Consider the following 21,537-nt stretch of genomic DNA (forward strand, 5'->3'; position numbering starts at 1 on the left):
TCCGCCTGCAGTGCCAGCATCCCATATGGGCGCTGGGTTCTAGTCCTGGCTGCTCCTCTTCCAGTCCAGCTCTCTGCTGTGGCCTGGGAAGGCAGTGGAGGATGGCTCAGGTGCTTGGGCCCCTGCACCCACATGGGAGACCAGGAAGAGGCACCTGGCTCCTGCCTTCAGATCAGTGCAGCGCCGGCTGTTGCGGCCAACTGGGGAGTCAACCAACGGAAGGAAGACCTTTCTCGCTGTCTCTCTCTCTCACTGTCTATAACTCTGTCAAATAAATAAAAAAAAAAAAGAAAGCTATTTTCTCTTTCATACAAACATACACACACACACAGCTTTGCCTAAAGCAAAAGTCCATGGGCAATCTTTCTCCAGGTGTGATACCTTATTGATACACAAAATGATTGTAAATGCTCATTAACTTACCATTAAATACCCTGTCTATCTCTGGCACAGAAAGAGGAAGGAACAGGGTGGGAAAGAAGGAAAGAAAGCTAATTTGCTGAAAGCTGATTTTGTGTTAGGCACAGCACTAGTCAGTTTTTATTTTTCCCTTTTAATAACTGAAATAATCATGACATGATCAATTTCATTTTAGAAAGAGAAAAATTCAATGTTATAGAAGTTGATTATTAGTTAAGTTTATGATTAGTAATGGATAGAAATTAATAACCAACAGTCTTTGATTCCAAAATATACTGCATTCTCACTTGACCTCTCTATGAGAATGCCTGTATCTGAAACTCTTAATTAGTGTTTAAACTTCAAGTATAACTAAAACAGTATTCATCCAAGGTAAATACACTGAAGTAACTAGTTCTGCTACATTATTCTACACTGAAAATACTGAACATTTCTAAAAGACAGTAAAATACTTAAAACAATGTTCCATGAAATTTTACTTGCAAAAGAAATTCAAACTAGTTTTACTACTAATGTCACCACCCAGAACAATATGCATTGACAAGTCCACAGTAAAAGATATACAAAGGAAATCAGTATCAAAATGAACACTTACATTAATAATCTTAAAGACAAAATATTAGTAGTATCTTTATATAACATAAAGTTGAAAGTTTTAAAACAGAAGGAAGATGGCCAACATGATAGCTAGTACAAAGGTCAAAATAGGAAAACTTTAAATGTTATTCAACTCATACAAAATAATCTAAACATTTTGGGTAAACGGAGGCTGGCAATTGAAAGCTAATGTAGCAATGGTATGTTACATATTAAAAATGGAAACCAGAGTTCAATTGATGACTCTCCTTGCACTAATTTATTTGAAAGGGAGAGTTACAAAGAGGGAGGGACAGAGAGAGACAGACATAGATCTTCCATCCACCAGTTCACCCATCAAATGACTGCAACAGCTAGGGCTGGGCCAGGCCAAAGCCAGAAGCCTAGAACTCCATCCAGGTCTTTCACATGGACACATGGATGGCAGGGACCCAATTACTTGAACCATCTGCTGCTGCTTACCCAGGCACATGAGAGCTGGATTGGAAGTGGAGTAACCAAGGGCTTGAGCCGGCGCCCATATGGGATGCCAGTATCACAGGCATATGTGCAGTGGCCCCCAGTGAAGAACTTTCTATTTGGAAGTAAGAGTAATACTTTGTCAACAATACGATTAAATGAAAGACTACCTTCAGTTTGTCTATCGACACTGACTACTGGAGATTCATTCTATCAGATCTTTTTGTCTATGACCACACAGTATAGATTTTCTCAAAGGTAACAGATATTTCTTTTCTTGTAAAGTCATATGTCTATCATGTTAAAGAAAAAATAACATGAAGCTCCTGCTTTCACCTGTCTAGAGATTTTATGGCTACTGAGATTCTGAGCTTCAAACCCTCTACTTCCTCCTTAAGTGACGGGCAGCAGCAGGGTCCTAAGGGAACAAAGCAAGGAAAATCTACTCTTGCTATTGGAGTGCGACCATCACACAGCCTAGGACATACTTCACTCAACTCAGTGCTCTTCTTAAACAATATTGAAGGGGGATGAAGGGTAAAGGAAGAAAAAGAAAAAAAGAGTACTATACATAAAAAACACAGACACTACTCCCATTAGTAAGTTATAAAGTTAACTGTAATCTACATATAAATACTTGTTATTTCTCAAACATAAAATACAACTAACATTAAAACTTCAATGAAAAGAATTAAATGTTTTCTGTGGCATCAAATGGAATTTAAGATCTTATACTTCATGAATACCATTAATAAGGCACAGACATGATAAGAAGTGTAGTTCATATGTATAAAAGAGAAATCCAAAAGTCATTAAGCTTTAATTTCCTACCTGTGCCATGAGGCACTTCCGCTGGTGTGTTGGCTGGAGCGTGTGCACCCGGAGGAATCTGTATGCCACTATAGCTGCCTGATGGCATGCTGCCTGGGTCAAATGCTGAGGATGATGATGGCTGAGGTGGTTGAGTGGGCAAAGAGGCTACTCCGGCATCTTCATTTTCTTCACCATCTATTATATAATATATATATATATATATAATTATATATAATATACATATATATAATATATATACAATGTTAAAAGTATTTTGTTTTTTTTTTAAACTTATATTTAATAAATATAAATTTCCAAAGTACAGCTTTTGGATTACAGTGGCTTTTTCCCCCCATAACCTCCCTCCCACCCGTAACCCTCCCAATCTCCTGCTCCCTCTCCCATCCCATTCACATCAAGATTCATTTTCAATTATCTTTATATACAGAAGATCAATTTAGTATATATTAAGTAAAGCTTTTAACAGTTTGCACCTACACAGAAACACAAAGTGTAAAGTACTATTTCAGTACTAGTTACAGCATTAATTCACATAGTACAATACATTAAGGACAGAGATCCTACATGGGGAGCAGGTGCACAGTGACTCCTGTTGTTGATTTAACAATTGACACTCTTGTTTATGGTGTCAGTAATCACCCGAGGCTCTTGTCATGAGTTGCCAAGGCTATGGAGGCCTTTTGAGTTCGTCAACTCTGATCTTATTTAGACAAGGTCATGGTCAAAATGGAAGTTCTCTCCTCCTTTCAGAGAAAGGTACCTCCTTCTTTGATGGCCCATTCTTTCTGCTGGGATCTCACTCACAGAGATCCTAAAAGTAGGTATTTTGAAATGATAAGCATTCTTATTTTATTGTACACATATTACAGTCTACATAGGGAATTCTATTTAATAAATTTGATAAGCAGGTCCTATCTCTTTAGATAATAGTTTTAATTTTTTCTATGATATTAAAATACAATTGTACCTGACATTATTATTAATGCTTCTTTCAGGTTCATATTTTTGAATATTTTAACTTCTTTGCATGTAGAATAATTTTCTTTAAATAAGAACTCTATTTTATGACTGCTGCCTTTTAGTCAATATTATTTTGTACTAGCTATTAAATGATTAGGAATGTGTATCAAACTACTAATAGACAAAAATCTGAAAGTGGTAAGTTTTTTATCTTGATAAGTTTTGAAATATACTTTTAAAGTATACTGTATTATTAGCTAAAGCTGAAAACTTTGAGAAAATTAAATGTTGATAGTATATTTAAAGGATAACATGCCAATTTTGTGAATCTTGTGACTTAAAATTAAAGAAGAATAAGTATAGGATATAGACTTTTTTTTATTTGACATGTAGAGTTTACAGACAGTGAGAGAAAGAGACAGAGAGAAAAGTCTTCCTTCCATTGGTTAACTCTCCAAATGGCCGCAATGGCCAGAGCTATGCAATCCGAAGCCAGGAGCCAGGAGTTTCTTCCTGGTCTCCGATGTGGGTGCAGGGGCCCAAACACTTGGGCCATCCTCCGCTGCTAGCCCAGGCCACAGCAGAGAGCTGGACTGGAAGAGGAGCAACTGGGACTAGAACCCAGCGCCCATATGGGATGCTGGCGCCGCAGGTAGAGGTTTAACCTAGTGCGCTGCGGTGCCAGCTCCTGCTTACCGCATTTAAAAAATATCTTTCTTTATCTGATTATACTATATCATATATTCTCTGCAGGTAATTTAAATAAAAGAAAATCAAGGTTACCAATTACTTTGAGATGGGCTTTCTACTAGGAAATCTTGTTGATACATTTATACTTTATAAACATTAAAATCATCTTCCTCTCTATTAGAGAATTCTAACACTTATATACTCTGGGAATGAAAACCACCCCACTATTTAAAGGCATTGAAAACTCGCCAAACGCTGACAGAAACTAGAGTGAACGTGACCCTGGGAGATGGACTAACTTACATGTCATTTTCCCAAAACAGTCTATGCAGAAGAAAGAGTAACTGACAGTTTAGTCTTGAAATATCTACAAACTCCAGCTAGCTACCTGCATACCCTGAAAGTATGCAGACACACTCAAGGAAGACTCCAGGTAGCCCTAGAATAAAGTAATAGCTTAAAGCTGAAGGAAAAAGTTATCAATCTGAGTTCAGGCAAGTTAACTATTAAAATAAGAATTACGGCTTTGTAGAAGAAAATTGTATGCAAAGGAGTTACAACATGCTATTAACAATAAAAATTATTTGAGGTATAGGGGAAATAAAGAACATTATGACCAGAGAAAGAAGGAAAAAAACAGAGAAAAAGATTTTAAATTGATTCAGAGATTTATCAATAAAAAAGAATTTTATAACAGCTTTTATAAATATATTAAAGATTATTAAGAAAAATATGGCATAATTCATCAGAGAAAAGAAAAATCTAAGAGGGAAACAAAAAAAATAAGAAACAGAAAACGAATGACAAAATAGTAGGCTTGGACTGAACACTATTTTGAAGGGATGTACTGAAAGACTGAATAAAACAGAAATGCTCACATGCAGTGATTGAGACACTACTTGTGCAGCTCACTTCCCATATCAGAGTGCCAGGTCAGAGTCTTGGCTCCGCTTCCACAATCACTGCCTGCTAACGTCCACATTGGGAAGGCAGAAGACGACACAAGGGCTTGGGTCCCTGCCACCCATGTGGGAGACTAAGATTCAGTTCCTAGCTGTTGTTTTCGCCTGTTCCAGCCTTGACTATTGGCAGGCATTTGGAGTGTGAATAGCAGATGGAAGATCTCTTTCTCTTTCAAATAAAATGAAAATGAAAAATTAGGAAAAATACTTTGGTATGCCTAAACTTTATAAAGGATGGAAATAGATGTATCATGTAAGTTCTAAGGAACACAAGATGAAGTGACTAATTTTAATAGATCAAACAGAATTGATGATAAGCAATATTAGCAGAGATACAGTGCAATATTTCATAATGATAAAAAGTCACATAAATAGTCAACCAGATGAAAGCAAGGTGCTAATTGTGGTATTAGGAAAAACAAAATTTATGGCAAGGAGTAGCAGTTAAATACAGTGGAATATTTAAAAATAATAAAAGGGTTAGTTCATTAAAATTAAGCAATTATAAAATTACATGTACTTAACAAAATAGAGCTTTAAACAAAACAAAACCTGACAGAACTAGTAAAATCCCCATAGTTGAAGATTTTTAACACCCTTTTATTAGTCATATTCACAGAATACTATTAACCACCAAAGGCAGAACATTTTGTCAATTGCACATAGAATGTTGATCAAGACTAATCATATGCTGAATTATAAACTCAATAAACTTCAAAATACAGCAATCTTTAAAAAGTATTTTATTCTCTGACAAAAATGGAATTGAATTAAATAACAATAAGATATCTAAAAATATCCCAGATTATTTATTTATTTATTTGAGAGGTAGAGTTGTATATATAGAGAGAGGAAGAGACAGAAAGAAAGGTCTTCCATCCGCTGCTTCACTTCCCAAATGGCCACCATGGCCAGAGCTGTGCTAATCTGAAGCCAGGAGCCAGGAGCTTCTTCTGGGTCTCCCATGTGGGTGCAGGGCCCAGGCACTGGGGCCTCTTCCACTGCTTTCTCAGGCCATAGCAGAGAGTTGGATTGGAAGTGGAACAGCCAGGACATGAACTTGTGCCCATATGGGATGCAGGCACCACAGACAAAGGCCTAGCCTACTATGCCATGGTGCTGATCCCATACAAAATATTTTGAAATTGAACAATATACTTCCTTTTTTTAATTTATTTTTTTATTTTTTGACAGGCAGAGTAGACAGTGAGAGAGAGACAGAGAGAAAGGTCTTCCTTTGCCGTTGGTTCACCCTCCAATGGCCGCCGCGGCCGGCTCACTGCAGCCAGCGCACTGCGCTGATCCGATGGCGGGAGCCAGGTACTTATCCTGGTCTCCCATGGGGTGCAGGGCCCAAGGACTTGGGCCATCCTCCACTGCACTCCCTGGCCACAGCAGAGAGCTGGCCTGGAAGAGGGGCAACCGGGACAGAATCTGGCGCCCCGACCGGGACTAGAACCTGGGGTGCCGGTGCCGCAAGGTGGAGGATTAGCCTAGTGAGCCACAGCGCTGGCCTAAACAATATACTTCTAAATATCCATTACTCAAAAAGGAAATCAGAAATACAGAATGTTACTAAATTAGTTCTTAGAGGGAAACTGATAGATTTAAATGTTTTTATTAGAAAGAAGAAATTTAAGAATCAAAGATAGATGTTTCCTCAAGAAATTACAGAAAAAAACGAAAACACAAATCTAAGAGAAGGAAAAAAATGAGATAGAAAATTAAAAAATAATACTTAAAAATCATTCGTTTAAGCAATCAAACAAAACTCTGTCAAGATATAGTAGAATAGAGAGAAAAAATAGATATTACCAATGTTAAGAATGAAAAAGCTGTATCCTACAGACAATAAAAGTATATTGAGGGGACTGGTGTTTTGGAGTAGTAGGTTAACCCTCCGCCTGTGGTGCCAGCATCCACATGGGTGCTGGTCAGGGTCTTGGCTGCTCCACTTCCCATCCAGCTCCCTGCTAATGGCCTGGGAAAGCAGTGAACCGTGGCTCAAGTACTTTGGCCCCTGAACCCATGTGGGAGACCCAGAAGAAGCTCCTGGCTCATGGTTTTGGATGGCCCCGTTTCAGCCACTGCAGCTATTTGGGGAGTGAACCAGAGGATGTAAGACCTCTCTCTCTTTCTCCCCCTCTCTCTGTCTGTAACTCCGCCTCTCATATAAATAAATAAATATTTTAAAAAGTAGCATAGTGAGGACAATAAGGCAATATTAAGCTGTTAACTAGAATACCTAAGAAAATGTCACACCTACTCAAAATACACAAACTACTAAACCCCATGAAGGAAGAGATGAGCTGACATCTGGCTATACCTATATCTATTGAAGGAATCTAATGCACAGTCAGAACCTTCCAACAAAGAAATGGATGGCCTACAGGGATTAAGTGGTGGATTCTATCAGTCATCTAAATAAGAAAAAACACCAATCTTAAGCAAACACCTTCCGAAAACAGTAGAGGAGGGATTACTGTCAATTTGTTTTATGGTGCAGTGTAACCCTAATGCCAAAGCTTCCCAAAGACATAAATAAATGTAGATACAGATCCTTACTATTAGAACTAGATTTAGTTATATAAGGTTCTATCATGAATACGGGAGTTTACCAAGGAGGGCAGCGTTGGTCTAACATTTGAAAATCCATCAATCAATGCAACACATATTAATAGAATAAAAAGAAAAAACCATTATCTTTTTAACAAATGCATAAAAAGAACTTGATAAAATTCTGCATCTCAATATCCTAAGAAAACAAAGTAGCTTGATTCAGACATTTTGTTATATCAATGAGAAGTGGAATAATACAGCATGTATCTTTACATTTACTACAAATATATGTATGTATATAATACTTTATATGTAATCAGAAAGTAGAAGTAGCTTTCCCAGTATAATTACTAAATGTGAGGATGAGCTCAATCTTTGGTACTTAGCTCTAAGAGTACACACTCTTTTTGAGAGATCTAACATTTCACTCTGGCTTCACCTCTTTCATTTCACTCTGGCTTCACCTCTTTTTTTTTTTTTTTTACTTTTTAAAAAACATATAATGTGAACAAATTTCATGTACTTCATATATACAGATTTGAGGATAATGATATTTCCCACCATAACCTCCCTGCTGTCCACATCCCACATCTCTTCGTCTTTCCTTTGTTTTTACAATGATATACTTTCAGTTTATTTTATAGTCACAAGCTTAACCCTCCACAAAATAGATTTCAACAAGTGGTATGTAGAAAAATTACTATTCTTCAAGACAAGGGCTATAAACAATAAATCTCAAAATGTCAGTTTCACTCATATACATTACATTTTTTATACTCTGTATATTAATTACCACCAATCAGGGAAAAGATATATTGTCTTTCTTGGGACTGGCTTATTTCACTAAGCATGATAGTTTCCAGTAGCATCCATTTTGTTGCAAAAGACAGGGTTTCATTCTTTTTATGGCTGAGTAGTATTCCATAGTGTATATATACCACATTTTCTTTATTCAAGTCATCAGTTGATAGACATCTGGGTTGATTCCCTATCTTAGCTATTGTGAATGGAGCTGCTATAAACATGGGGATACAGATCACTCTTTCATATGCTGATTTCATCTCTTTTGGATAAACTCCCAGGAGTGGGGATTTGGGTAATACGAGAGCTCTATTTTCAGGTTTCTGAGGAATCTCTGTACTGTCTTCCATAATGGTTGTACTGGTTTACATGCCTACCAATAGTGGTTTAGGGTACCTTTTTTCCTCATACCCATGCCAGCATTTATATATAGCTATACTAACCAGGGTAAGGTAAAACCTAATTGTGGTTTTGATTTGCATTTCTTTGATGGCTAATGATCCTAAGCATTTTATTCATGTGTCTTGGCCATCTAAATTTCATCCTTTGAAAAACGCCTGGGGGCTGGTGCTGTGGTATAGTGGGTAGAGCCATCGCCTGCAGTGTTGGCATCTCATTTAGACACTGGTTTAAATCCTGGCTGCTCCACTTCCAATCTGGCTCTCTGCTATGGCCTGGAAAAGCAGTAGAGGATGACCCAAGTCCTTGGGCCCCTGCACCTATGTGGAAGAACCGGAAGAAACTCCTGGCTCCTGGCTTTGGATCAGTGCAGCTCTGGCCACTGAGGCCATTTGGGGAGTGAACCAGCAGATGGAAGACCTCTCTCTCTCTCTCTTTCTTTCTCTCTCTGTTTTCTCTCTCTGTCTTTCAAATATATATATATATAAAGAAAAATGCCTGTTCATGTCCTTCAACCATTTCTTGACTGCTTTGTTATTGCTGAGTTTCTTGAGCTATTTATATATTCTGGATATTAATCCTTTATCAGTGGCATAGTTTACAAATATTTTCTACCATTCTGTCAGTTGATTCTTGTTGAGTGTTTCCTTTGTATTGCAGAAGCTGCTTAGCTTGATGTAATCCCATTTGTCTATTTTTTGCTTTGATTGAGCTTCTGGGATCTTTTCCAAGAAGTCTTTGCCTATGCCAATGTGTTGTAGTTTCCTCAGTGTTTTCCTTTCGTAATTTGATGTTATCAGGTCATAGACGAAGGTCCTTAATTCAATTAGAGTTTATTTTTGTAGACGGTGTAAGGTAGGGATCTTGCTTCATATTTCTGCACGTGGAGATCCAGTTTTCCCAGCACCATTTGTTGAAGAAACTGCCCTTTTTCTAGGAATTGGTTTTAGCTTGTTTGTCAAAGATTAGTTGGTTGTAGATGCATGGATTGATTTCTGGGATTTCTATTCTGTTTCATTGATCTACATGTCTTTTTTTTTTTTTTTTTTTTGGTCAGTACCAGGCTGTTTTGATTGTAACTACTGTGAAGTATATCTTGAAAGCTGGCATTGTGATGCTTACAATTTTATTTTTTGTTATATAATATTGCTTTAGCTATTTGTGGGTCTCTTGGTTTCCATATGAATTTTAGCATCATTTTTTTCAGATATGAGAAGGATGTCATTGGTATTTTTAATGGGATCACACTGAATTTGTAAATTGCTTTTGGTGGTATGGACATTTTGATATTCATTCTTCCAATCCATGAACATGGAAGATTTTTCCATTTTTTTGTGTGTTTTCTGTTTCTTGAATCTTTTGTAATTTCATTGTAGAGACCTTTCACATCCTTGGTTAAATTTATTCTAAGGTAATTTAAATTTTTTTTGCAGCTACTGTGAATGGTACTGATCTTAAATGTTCTTTTTGAGCCATGACATTGTTAGTGTATACAAAGGCTACTGATTTTTGTTGTTGATTTTATATCCTGCAACTTCACCCAACTCTCTTATGAGTCTCAATAGTCTTAGTGGAGTCTTTTGGTTTCCCTATATAAACGATCATGTACTTCTGCAAACAGAGATAATCTGACTTCTTCCTTTGCAATTTGTATTCCTTTTATTTCTTTTTCTTGCCTAATGGCTCTGGCTAAAACTTCTAGAACCATATTGGATAGTAATGTTGAAAGTGGACATCCCTCTTGCTTTTGAGATGACAACTTCAAAGTTCTAATTTTATCACAGATGGTTCTTCTGAAATCTTTGGTAAAATATCAAGTTGCCAATTGTACTACTTCAAGTACAAATTAGAACTTCAGTGTTCTTTTAATTTTCTTAACAAATCTGTTCATCTTGTGCCATTTCTTTGAATGGAAACAGTATGCGTCCAACCTCCAAAGGTGGACCTATAGGGAACATCTTTCATTTCTTCCTTCTCTCACTCATTGATCAAGTCCCACTGATCATACTTCTATAACTCTACCTTGTTCTCTCTCATTTTTTTTAAGATTTATTTATTTATTTGAAAGTCAGAGTTACACAGAGAAGCAGAAAGAGAGAGAGAGAGAGAGAGAGAGAGAGAGAGGTGTCTTCCATCTGCTGGTTCACTCCCCAATTGGCTGCAATGGCTGGAGCTGAGCTGATACAAAGCCAGGAGCCAGGTGCTACTTCCGGGTCTCCCAAGGGGCCCAAGGACTTGGGCAGTTCTTCACTGTCCTCCGAGGCCATAGCAGAGAGCAGGATTGGAAATGGAGCAGCTGGGAATCAAACCAGCTCCCATATGGAATGCTGGCACTGCAGGCAGTGGCTTTACCTACTACACCACAGCACTGGCCCCTACCTTGTTCTCTTTATCTCCAAGGCCAATACCTTACTCAGGCTGCCATTACTTTTCATTTAAATTACTAACAGCCCCTGAATTTGTCTCACAACCTATAGATTTATCCTTCCCAAATTAACTGTCAAAAATATATAATATTTAAGTTTCTATATTCCAGTCAATTTTCAATCTTTTACTCTCTGCAGAAGGATTTTTTTAATATTTAAATATGTACTTATTTATTAATTTTATCTGAGAAGGGAGAGAAGAGAAACAGAAAGAACTCCTATCTGCCATACACACCCCAGATGCCTAAAATGGCTCAGGAAGGCAGGGTCTGGTCGAAGCCTAGAACCATGAATTCAACCCAAGTCTACCACATGGGTGGAAATGATCCAAGTACTTGGGCCATCTCTTGCTGCTTCCGAGTATGTGCATTAGCAGTAATCTGGAATAAATGTGGAGAGGCTGGGCATCCCAAGTGGCATCTTAATTGCTAGGGCAAATGGCACCCAATGCTGCCCCACCCCACCCCACCCCCACCACCAGTTGTAGCTTGCTACCTGGTTTGGTTCAATTAATATTCAATATTCATCTAGGCACAATCTCTTACAATCATAGATTATAAATGCTTATTAAACTATTGCTCCTCATGAGAATATAAGCTCCTGTATGAAAGTGACTACGTTGTATACATGCCATGTACTTGCCTAATACTAGAAATGACATTAAGACTAACAAGAAAAAATATATGAACTATTTAAAAAATGCAAGCACAAAGGTAAGTCCTGGGAGGTGGCAGGCATTACAAATTCAGGGCTCTCGATCATGTCTAAAGCATATGGATAGTCTTCATAATGCTGACACTGTGCTCTCAAAGGAAGGCTAAATGAACAGTTTTCATGTTCAATGGTAGGTGACTGAGATATTTTCTTAAAATGCTTATTAGGGAAGATAACTATGTATAAGGTTTGTTATTTCATGTTAAATTGGTTGACGAAAACAAGGTATCTACTTAAATGTAAACAACAGCATAGACTTTAGAATTACAGGTCCGGACTAAAATCGTGGTTATATTCACTAATTAGAGCTTGGGCAAGTTATTTATATTCTGTAAGTATTCATTCTTCTAATTCTAAATACAGATGTCCTTCTACATTCAGAAATTAGGAGGACTAAGTTAGATAATATCTGCCTATGTAAAACATTTAGCACTGTGACTTACATCTAGCAAGTATAAAATATATTATAAATATTACCTTGTTATGAAGATACTAACATTTTTAAGTATATATTTTATTAGACTATACATAACAACTTTGAAGAAATTCAGATGAAAGAGATCAGCAGTATCAGATTAGAAAACAAAGATGAGCATTTTAAGAGAAGAAATGGCTTTAACTAAAGAAAAATGGTATTTTTTTTCCCATTAACTTCCCGGGCTATAATGAAGGGTTTACACAGGTGATAGGGAGAACTCCCTCTGCAGTTCATTTGCTGAAGTCCTAATTCTCCATGTGACTACATTTGGATAGAGCCTCTTTAAGAGGTAATTAAGATTAAATGAGGTCATAAGGGTGGGACTTTAGTCTTAGACAACTGTGAGGAGGAAAAGAGAAATTTCTGTTTCTCTCAACAGCATAGCAAGAAGATGGCCAGTTCCAAGGTACAAAGACAGCATGTGAATAGAAATCAGCTCCACCAGACCTTAATTGAGAATGGTGAGAAAGTGTTTAAGACACACAGCCTATGGTTTGCTGTGACAGCCAAATTAAAGGCAGATTCTGTTACTGTGAAATGGGGTGCTGCTATTAAAGAATATTTAAAAATGTGAACATGGTTTTGAGATTGGGTAGAGGCTCAAAGAATTTTCAGGTGCATGCTAGAAATATCAATTTAAGAGTGATTTTGCTGAGGTATCAGAATAAGGAGTATGTCATTGGAAATCAGAGGAAGATTTTTTTTTTCTTCTATACAATAGCAAAGAACTTGACTAAATTGTCTTCTAGTGTTCTGTGAAATGTGAGATGAAACAGTATTTTTTAAAAGATTTATTTATTTGAATGGCAGAGAGAGGAGAGGAGGGGAGAGTAAGGGAGGGGAGGAGGAGAGGGGAGGGGAGGGGAGGGGAAGGGAGGGGAGGGGAGGGGAGGGGAGGGGAGGGGAGGGGAAGGATAGCTCTTCCATCTGCTGGTTCACTGCTCAGATGGCTGCAATGGCCAGTGCTGGGACACAGTGAAGCCAGGAGACAGGAGCTTCTTCGAAGGCTCCCATATGGGTAGCAGGGACCCAATCACTTGGGCCATCCTTTGCTGCTTTTTCCAGGCCATCAGCAGAGAGCTGGATGGGAAGTAGAGCATCTGGGACTTCCCATATGGGATGCTGGCATTGCAGGCAATGACTTCACCTGCCACACCACACAATCCCATTTCTGAAAGAGGGTATTTAGCAGAGATTTCTAAGCAAAGTATTGAAGATGCAGCTTGGCCCTTTTGCTTATAGTAAAGTGCAAAAGGAAAGAGAAAAAACTTAAGAAGTAATTATTACATAAAAGGGTATCAGAACTTGGAGATTTGTAAAATTTTTACTCCATCTATATTGCAAAAAACAAGAAAGCTTTTTGAAGAGAACACTTAGGGTGTGGCTGAACAACAATTTAATAAAGAGAGATCATGGGTGAGACCCAAAGATTTATTTGTCTTAGCAGAAGCCAGGAATTGATATGGGAATATAGCAGCAAAAAAACTGCCAGAAGGGACTAAAGAGGACTGAAAACAAACAAACAAACAAACAAAAAACAAAAAACCCAAATAGAAGAAAAGCCTGTTACATTTCTTATATCTAAAGTATTGAACCATGGAGCTATTTAGCAGCAAGTGTATACTTATTCTTTAAGAAAAAGGAAGAATGACTCCAAACACAATGTAATATCATCAGGGCTACCTCTATGGTTTCAACCTAGGATCATCTCTATTTCAACAGGCTAGAATTCCTCTAACCATAGCTACAAGGGCAGGGCCCTCTGCCTGCAGACTTAGGGCTGATCTGTAAGGTGGAACTATCACCCCAATGATTCCAGAAAGCAGAACACTGACTCAAAGTAAAATATTTTCAAAACTTAAACTCTAATGAAATTTGCCTTGCGAGGTTTTGAATTTGCTTAGAACCTGTTTTTATTTTCTTCTTTTTGATTTCTCCATTTTTAGGTTGGGAATGTCTATACTACCTATGCCTATTTCACGAGTGTATTTCTGTATTTTGGAAACACATAATCTGTTTGGATTCACAGATTCACAGGTGGAGGGCAATTTTACCTCAGGATGAATTGTACCCTCAATCCTTACCACTTAACCTAATTTAGAGGCTATTTAGAGGAGACTGGTCTTTAGACTTTAGAACTGATGTGGGAATTTATTACCATTTTTCAGATGGAAAGAATGTATTTTGTAGGTAATAAGGTCATGAATTTTGGAGGGCCAGGTATAAAATACTATGGGCTGAAATATGTCCCTCCAAAAATTCACATGTTACCTGGATATGACTTTATCAGGAAATAGGTGCTTAGAAAGTAATTATTTAAGTGTGTCATAAGGATAGGGTTCTAATCTAGTAAGACTATGGCCTTCTAGAAAGAGGAAGGCAGAATGCTCTCATTTCACCATGTGGGTTCAGAGAGAGAAAGTGGCTGTCTTAAAGCTGGGAAGAGGGTTTTACTAGAAACCAAACCTTGTCAGATCTTGATATTGACTCTTCTAGCCTCCAGACTGTGAGAAACTAAATTTCTGTTAATTCACTATGCTATTTTGTTATGGAAGCCTGACAACATTAAAGTGAGTATGAAATAAAACTGAAAAAATACTGGTGGTGTCAGATAGTGGTGATTCTTGTTGGTAAAGATCTTGAATATTTTTTTGTGGAAAACTGGAAACAGTAAGCAGTAGAACTGACGTAAAAACATCCCATATTATAGACAGTTACTAAATTAGTAAATACATGATTATACAACACCTTCCAGGATATTAAGTGAAAAATAAACGTTGCAGCAAAAACATTTCACTTCAAATTTCATAAGGAATAATGCAAAAACTTAATGTTTTAGAATACTCAATTTTAAACACTACACAACCTTAGTATTATATTATTTCTGCTACATTGTTAATGAAAAGAATACAGAAATTAGAGAAGCATTTTATATGAAGAAAACTTCAAAAATTAGATCACGAAGTGTGCTTTAGGAATAAACAAGAGTAAATTAACCTTAAAATGTTGTATGGAAGTGTATATTTCTAAGAGATGAACTGCAAAATAAATTATACCAAGTATTCAGATGTAAAAGTGCAGTGTTTCTTTTTTACTGAGTGTCACTATAAAGTTCTTAAAGTCTTCTGAATAGATAAACAGAAGAGTTTTCCTTTCTTCCTCACTCAAGTTTTTAAACTTTCAGTGAAGTGTAGTTTACATATAGTAAAATTCATGCTTTTTAGGTAGATAGCATTGAAGAACTAAAATATAGTGTGCAACTAGCACCATAGCCATAATATGGAATATTTACATTATTCTCCAAATTTCCTCATTCATCTTTGTAGTAAATCCCCTCCCCTCACCTCCAAGTGCTCACTGACTTGATTCTTGTTTATACAGCACTATAGTTTCCAAAGTGTCCAGAATCTCATAACGTATAGCTATTTGTTTTAGGCCTTTTAGGACTTTGAGGCTTAGTGTATATTAAAGTGTATAACAGCAGCTCCTGGCTTTTAACTGCTGACTAGTATTTCACTGCAAGGATGCTTCACAACTTATTGATCCATTCATAAACTGGGAGCATTTAGAGTATTTCTGGTTTTAGGCACCTACATATAAAGCTGCTATTAACATTCATGTACAAGTGTTTGGGTAAACACACATTTTTATTTCTCTTGGATACACACCTAGGAGGAGGACTGCTAGATCTTGTTTTAAGACTATGATTAATTTTAAATACAACTTTTTCTCATAAGCAATATTACAGAGTTCTAGCTGCTTAATGTCCTTGCTAGCACTTGGTACTATGAGTTTGTTAAATTTTAGCCCTAAGTGTATAGAGTAACTTATGGTGATTTTGTTTATCACTAAGGATGAAAAATTTCAATATTTTCCTCTGTGTTTATTTGTCACCTACTTATTTTTTGTTTTAAATTTTAATTATTTTATTTATTTGAAAAGGTGAGAGAGACAAAGATAAATACACACACACACACAGTGTTAGGGAGGGAGGGAGGGAGGGAGGGAGAGAGGGAAAGAGAGAATCTTCTATCTGCTCGTTTATTCCAGAAACGCCTGTAACAGCTGGGGCTGGACCAGGCCAAAGGTCAGGAACCTAGAATTCAATCTGGGTCTTTTATGTGCATGACAGAACCCAACTACTTGAACCAACGTCTGCTGCCTCCCAAGATGCACATTAGCAGGAAGCTGGAATCAGAAGTGGAGTTGGCACTAACTCAGGCACTTCAATATGGGATGCAGGCATCCCAAGCTGTATCTTGACCACTGTGCAAAGAACTTTCCCAGCTATCTACTCATTCCTAAATGATATATGGAAATATTAAACACAGCTGTCATCTTTTGTAAGTGGATACTGCCTTTTACAGATATGTTTCTCACTTATGTAAAACTGCAACCCAGAACTGGAAAACTGTGAGAAAAACACATATGCAGAGAACACTAAAGGCTAAAAGAACTAAAATATTGTTTATTTCATCAGTGCATATTCACTTATGTGGTACTGACTGAGAAAGCACACACTCATAAAACCCGAGGCAATAGACTTGCATAGAATAATGTCAAAAAGCAACTCTACTACCAGGGCCAGTTGGTTTCACAAAAGTTTTCTATCCCTAGAGACTTAAAGAGGAGACAATTCCAAGGCTGTTGAAAATGTTTCAAAGTATAGCAAGAGACCAAAAAACATTTTATATTTATGAAGTAAGCATATCATTGGATATGACAGTACTTCAAAAAGTTTGAGGGAAATAGAATTAAAATAAATATTTATTTGGTAGAAAATAATTTTGAACTCCATGTGAATGAATCCAGAAAATTCATGGAAAATGCCTATTATGAAGAAATGAGGCATGGATCTCAAAATTTTTTTTACAGCAAAATTAATTTACCCTTTAATTGTTTTTTTCCATGAAATTTTGCACTTTTGTCCTTAAAATTTTTTTTTCATTAAGATGTCAATATAAAAATCACAAATGATACTATAAGAGTGAACTGAATCCATTAGCATAATAAGAAATACTATATTATGACCAAGTGGGATTTACTACACAATGCCAATTTAGTTCAATACTGGACAATCTTTTAACACAATCCACTAAAATAAGATATCTAAGGAGACAGAGTAATGTTAACCAATTATGGCTAGTGGGCTAGTTGCCTGTTTTATAGTTTTATCCTTGATATTTTCTATAGCTACTTTTGTACTACAATAGCAGAGATGAACAGCTGTAAGGAGCCTAAAATATTTACTATTGATCCTTTAAGAAAAAGTTTATCAATATTAGATGATCATCTCAAAGATGTCTGAAAGTTTATAATGAAATGGCAAGGATCATTTGGAATTTCCGCAGCTTAGAGAACAAAGCTTGTTAGCTTTTAATCATCTATTCCTGTTTGTCTAATCAAGTAAAACAAGTGAAAACATTTTTCCTTTTCCATCAAAAATGAACTAAAAGCCAAATGAAAGAACAAGATCTTCATTTATTCATGACTAAATTTTGTAAAGTTAGTATTTGATGGAAATTTCCCTGTATATATTGTTAAAAACAAAAACCTAGATGCAGAACAGTATGAATTATCAATTGTGTGAAAAAAGGGAGGACCCCTACTTGCTTGTAAATTCATTAAAAAATGATGTAAAACAGTATTTACTTATTTGAATTTTGGTAGAATCTAGAAGATGGGAGATGAAGTGGAATGAGAAATATATTTTCCGTTTTTAACCTGTACTCTAATTTTTGAACCATATGAATGTATTATTTATCTTCCTTGCTCAAACAACAAAAAACACCTCATATGTTTCAAACAGATTTATTAAAAAAAATGAGCTATTTCTGCCAAACAAACATTACATAAATTACAAATGGATTACATTTCCTATGTAGGAATGAAAAATTACTCTGACAAGGAGAAGGCAAGTCTCTGTTTTGAGAGACAGATCTGACAGCAGTCTGGGTTTGATTTCTCATTGTCTTACATTTATAAATTTATTCCTAATTTTCAAAGATTTTAGACCCGATAGAAACAAAATTATACTGTTCCTTCAAAAATTTTTGAATGATCTATGAAAAATTATGATACTACTAAATCATTTCACTTAGAATAAATAAATACATACCATTATCTTCTTCAATTCCAACAGGGCCTGCTTGAGGAGTCTCCCCATTCTTTAAGCAATTATGGATATATGTTGCCTTCCACCTTGCATACTTTCTGTGTTTCACATTCTAAAAAAGAATAAATTTGTATCAATATTAGACGATGGGAAAGAGAAAAGCATTTTCAATGACCTATTTCATATTTTTGAAATAAAATCTATTTTTAGAATCTCCTAACTATATTACTAGATTCTACAAACTTTCTAGGGCTTGAGAGATTTCATGAAAATTTATCTTTCTCAAGACACAATTATAGTTCTCTTTTATGGTTTCACATGAAAGGTCGGCAGTAGAAATAGGAATATATCCATCCAGTCACTACCTGATCAGGTCTTCTTTCACTATACCATCTACCAGATTTCCTAGAAGACAATGATAGCCAATATTGTTATCTACCTATACACATTTCCATTGCTCTAAAAACCTTGGTCATTCTTAATCAAGCTAGTATTTTGTTTCTGACAAATATCCAACTGACTGTGACATCTCCACTTGGATGTCTCACAAACAATTGAAATTAACTTGACCCAAACCAATTGCCATACCTACCCTACTGGCTAACAAACACTTCATACTCTCATATCTGATTATGTGGGAGTAATTTTTTGGCATTTCTTTCATTCTTTGTCCTTCTTTGTACTCCTTCATGTATTTCTCCAGTTGATCTACTTCTCAAACATACTCTGAATTGGTCTTCATCACCCGATCTGATCTGCAATATACTTTCTCTGTTCTAGCCCTACCCCTACCACATTTGCCCTACATACATCTAGTACTCTGCTCTTTCTAAAATATAAATCCACTCACGTCAATCTTTTCAGATGTTTATGCACTTAAAAAAACAAAAAAAACTACAGTTTGGTCCTTGATTGTTCAATCTCTTGTCAATGTCCTTATGCCATTTATTCACTGCCATTCTGTGATGTGGCATTTTTTTCTGTGTTTACACATGCCAATATTCACACAAACTTGTTTTCTCTTCCTTTTTTCTCATAAGTAAACTGACCAGTACTCACTATAAGAGGTACTGGGGATAACAGGAGGAATGAATCAGGCATGCACATTAAAGTCCAAGGTGAAAGCCAGGCAGTAAGGGCTATCCCTAAATGTTCCTGTTTTATTGAAGTCCCATAATCTTTCTTCTCCTTTTTTCTTTTCTTTCTTTTTTTTTTTTTTTTTTTTTTTTTGACAGGCAGAGTTAGACAGTGAGAGAGAGAGAGAGACAGAGAGAAAGGTCTTCCTCTTCTGTTGGTTCACCCCCAATGGCTGCTGCAGCCGGCATACTGTGCTGATCAGAAGCCAGGAGCCAGGTGCTTCTCCTGGTCTCCCATGCAAGTGCAGGGCCCAAGGCTGGGCTATCCTCCACTGCACTCCTGGGCCACAGCAGAGAGCTGGACAGGAAGAGGAGCGACCAGGACAGAATCCGGCTCCCCAACCGGGACTAGAACCCAGGGTGCCGGGGCCGCAGGCAGAGGATTAGCCTATTGTGGGGCAGCGCCGGCCTTTCTTAGGGTTTTACAATCTCACCATTATGAGATTACGAAATGTCATGCCAAAAGTAAAATGAGTTGCCCTGCGTCACACTATTTTAGTAGTAAAGCCACTCAATTTAGGGCTTTGGTCACCTACAATTATCACACTACAGTTTTCAATTGAGAGGAAATATGTGGACTGATGGAAAATGGACTTTTAAAGGTCAGCTACGTAATGTATACTAATGTAATATATATTTTGGTAGATATACTGGATCATTTTGAAAATAAATGAATACATAGCTTAGCAAGGTTTAAATTGCTTTCTTTGGGGAGCTTTAAAAATAAGCCAAATTTCTGTTGATCTGTAACTTAGTCCCGTCTAAAGACATAATGGGAAAAGAGTACCATAATGACTTCAGAAGGTTTTTTTCTTTTTTTTTGACAGGCAGAGTGGACAGTGAGAGAGAGAGAGAGAGAGAGAAAGGTCTTCCTTTTGCCGTTGGTTCACCCTCCAATGGCCGCCGCGCTGATCTGATGGCAGGAGCCAGGTACTTTTCCTGGTCTCCCATGGGGTGCAGGGCCCAAGCACCTGGGCCATCCTCCACTGCACTCCCGGGCCACAGCAGAGAGCTGGCCTGGAAGAGGGGCAACCGGGACAGAATCCGGTGCCCCGACCGGGACTAGAACCCGGTGTGCCGGTGCCGCAAGGCGGAGGATTAGCCTAGTGAGCCGCGGCGCCGGCCCAGAAGGTTTTTTCTGTCCCAACTTTATAGAATGAATTAGATGGAGAAATTTAAAGCACCTTGAGGTTCTTCATTAGTGTTTTAGAAGTTTGAGAAAGGATCAATTTAAGCCAAAAAGTGTTCATTAGGCACATTTTTTGAAAACTGTCCCAAATGGAAATAAAGCAGTAAAGTATTTTTCACTCCATACTGTTTCTAAGATATTACTACTCCCACAAACTTGTGTGCATAACATTTATAAGAAAACTCTTGGCAGTTGTAACTTTAACACATTTTCTTTAGAATAAAGAATACTACATATTATACAACATTTTAAAAGGAAATTTTTAAGATGTCAGTATTTCTTAAATTTATGAAATTCCTTTTGGCTGATTAGACATCCTTTCTGGGAAACAGGAATTACAAAAGGAACTTTCATTTTTGTGCCTGGCCTCTAAGTTCCTGTTTTGTAACTACATTAATGAAAATCACTGACAACTGCAGATTTTGGCCACTAGAGTCAGCAGTAGTATATAAGAGTTTTCATTTAATTTTAAATTCATTTTTACTTGCCACAGTGACAAATAACCTCAAGTACAGGCCATAAAAAGTATTCTCAAAAATGAGCACATAAACTGACACTTTGAGATTTGATTATTGTTTACATTATTCTCTCGAGGAACAGTGGTTTTTCTACTTACTAACTGTTGAATTCTTTATTCCTTGTAGGGTTAAGCTTGTGACTTTAAAATAAACTGAAAGTATATCAATGTAAAAATTAAAAAAAATAAGAAAAGGAGGAGGTGGGACGGTGGGAAGATGGGCAGGAGGGTGAGAAGTGTCATCATGCTGTTAAATCTGTATATATGAAATACATGAAATT

The 21,537-nt window shown here is 36.8% G+C and overlaps 1 protein-coding gene across 1 annotated transcript in view; it reads right to left on the reverse strand.

Moving 5' to 3' along the window:
- The window catches only part of VTA1 (vesicle trafficking 1), a 105,462-nt gene that overhangs the window by 29,621 nt on the left and 54,304 nt on the right, over positions 1-21,537 (reverse strand). The window contains exons 5-6 of the mRNA XM_002714850.6: positions 18,418-18,526; positions 2,308-2,484 (exon numbers count right to left, since the gene is read on the reverse strand). Of these exons, the coding sequence (XP_002714896.3) occupies positions 2,308-2,484; positions 18,418-18,526 (286 nt within the window). The remainder of the gene's footprint in view (positions 1-2,307; positions 2,485-18,417; positions 18,527-21,537) is intronic.

The sequence above is a fragment of the Oryctolagus cuniculus genome, chromosome 5, assembly GCF_051225735.1.
Source record: "Oryctolagus cuniculus isolate XC-2025 breed Fujian yellow rabbit chromosome 5, ASM5122573v1, whole genome shotgun sequence".
In the NCBI taxonomy this organism is placed as follows: domain Eukaryota; kingdom Metazoa; phylum Chordata; class Mammalia; order Lagomorpha; family Leporidae; genus Oryctolagus; species Oryctolagus cuniculus.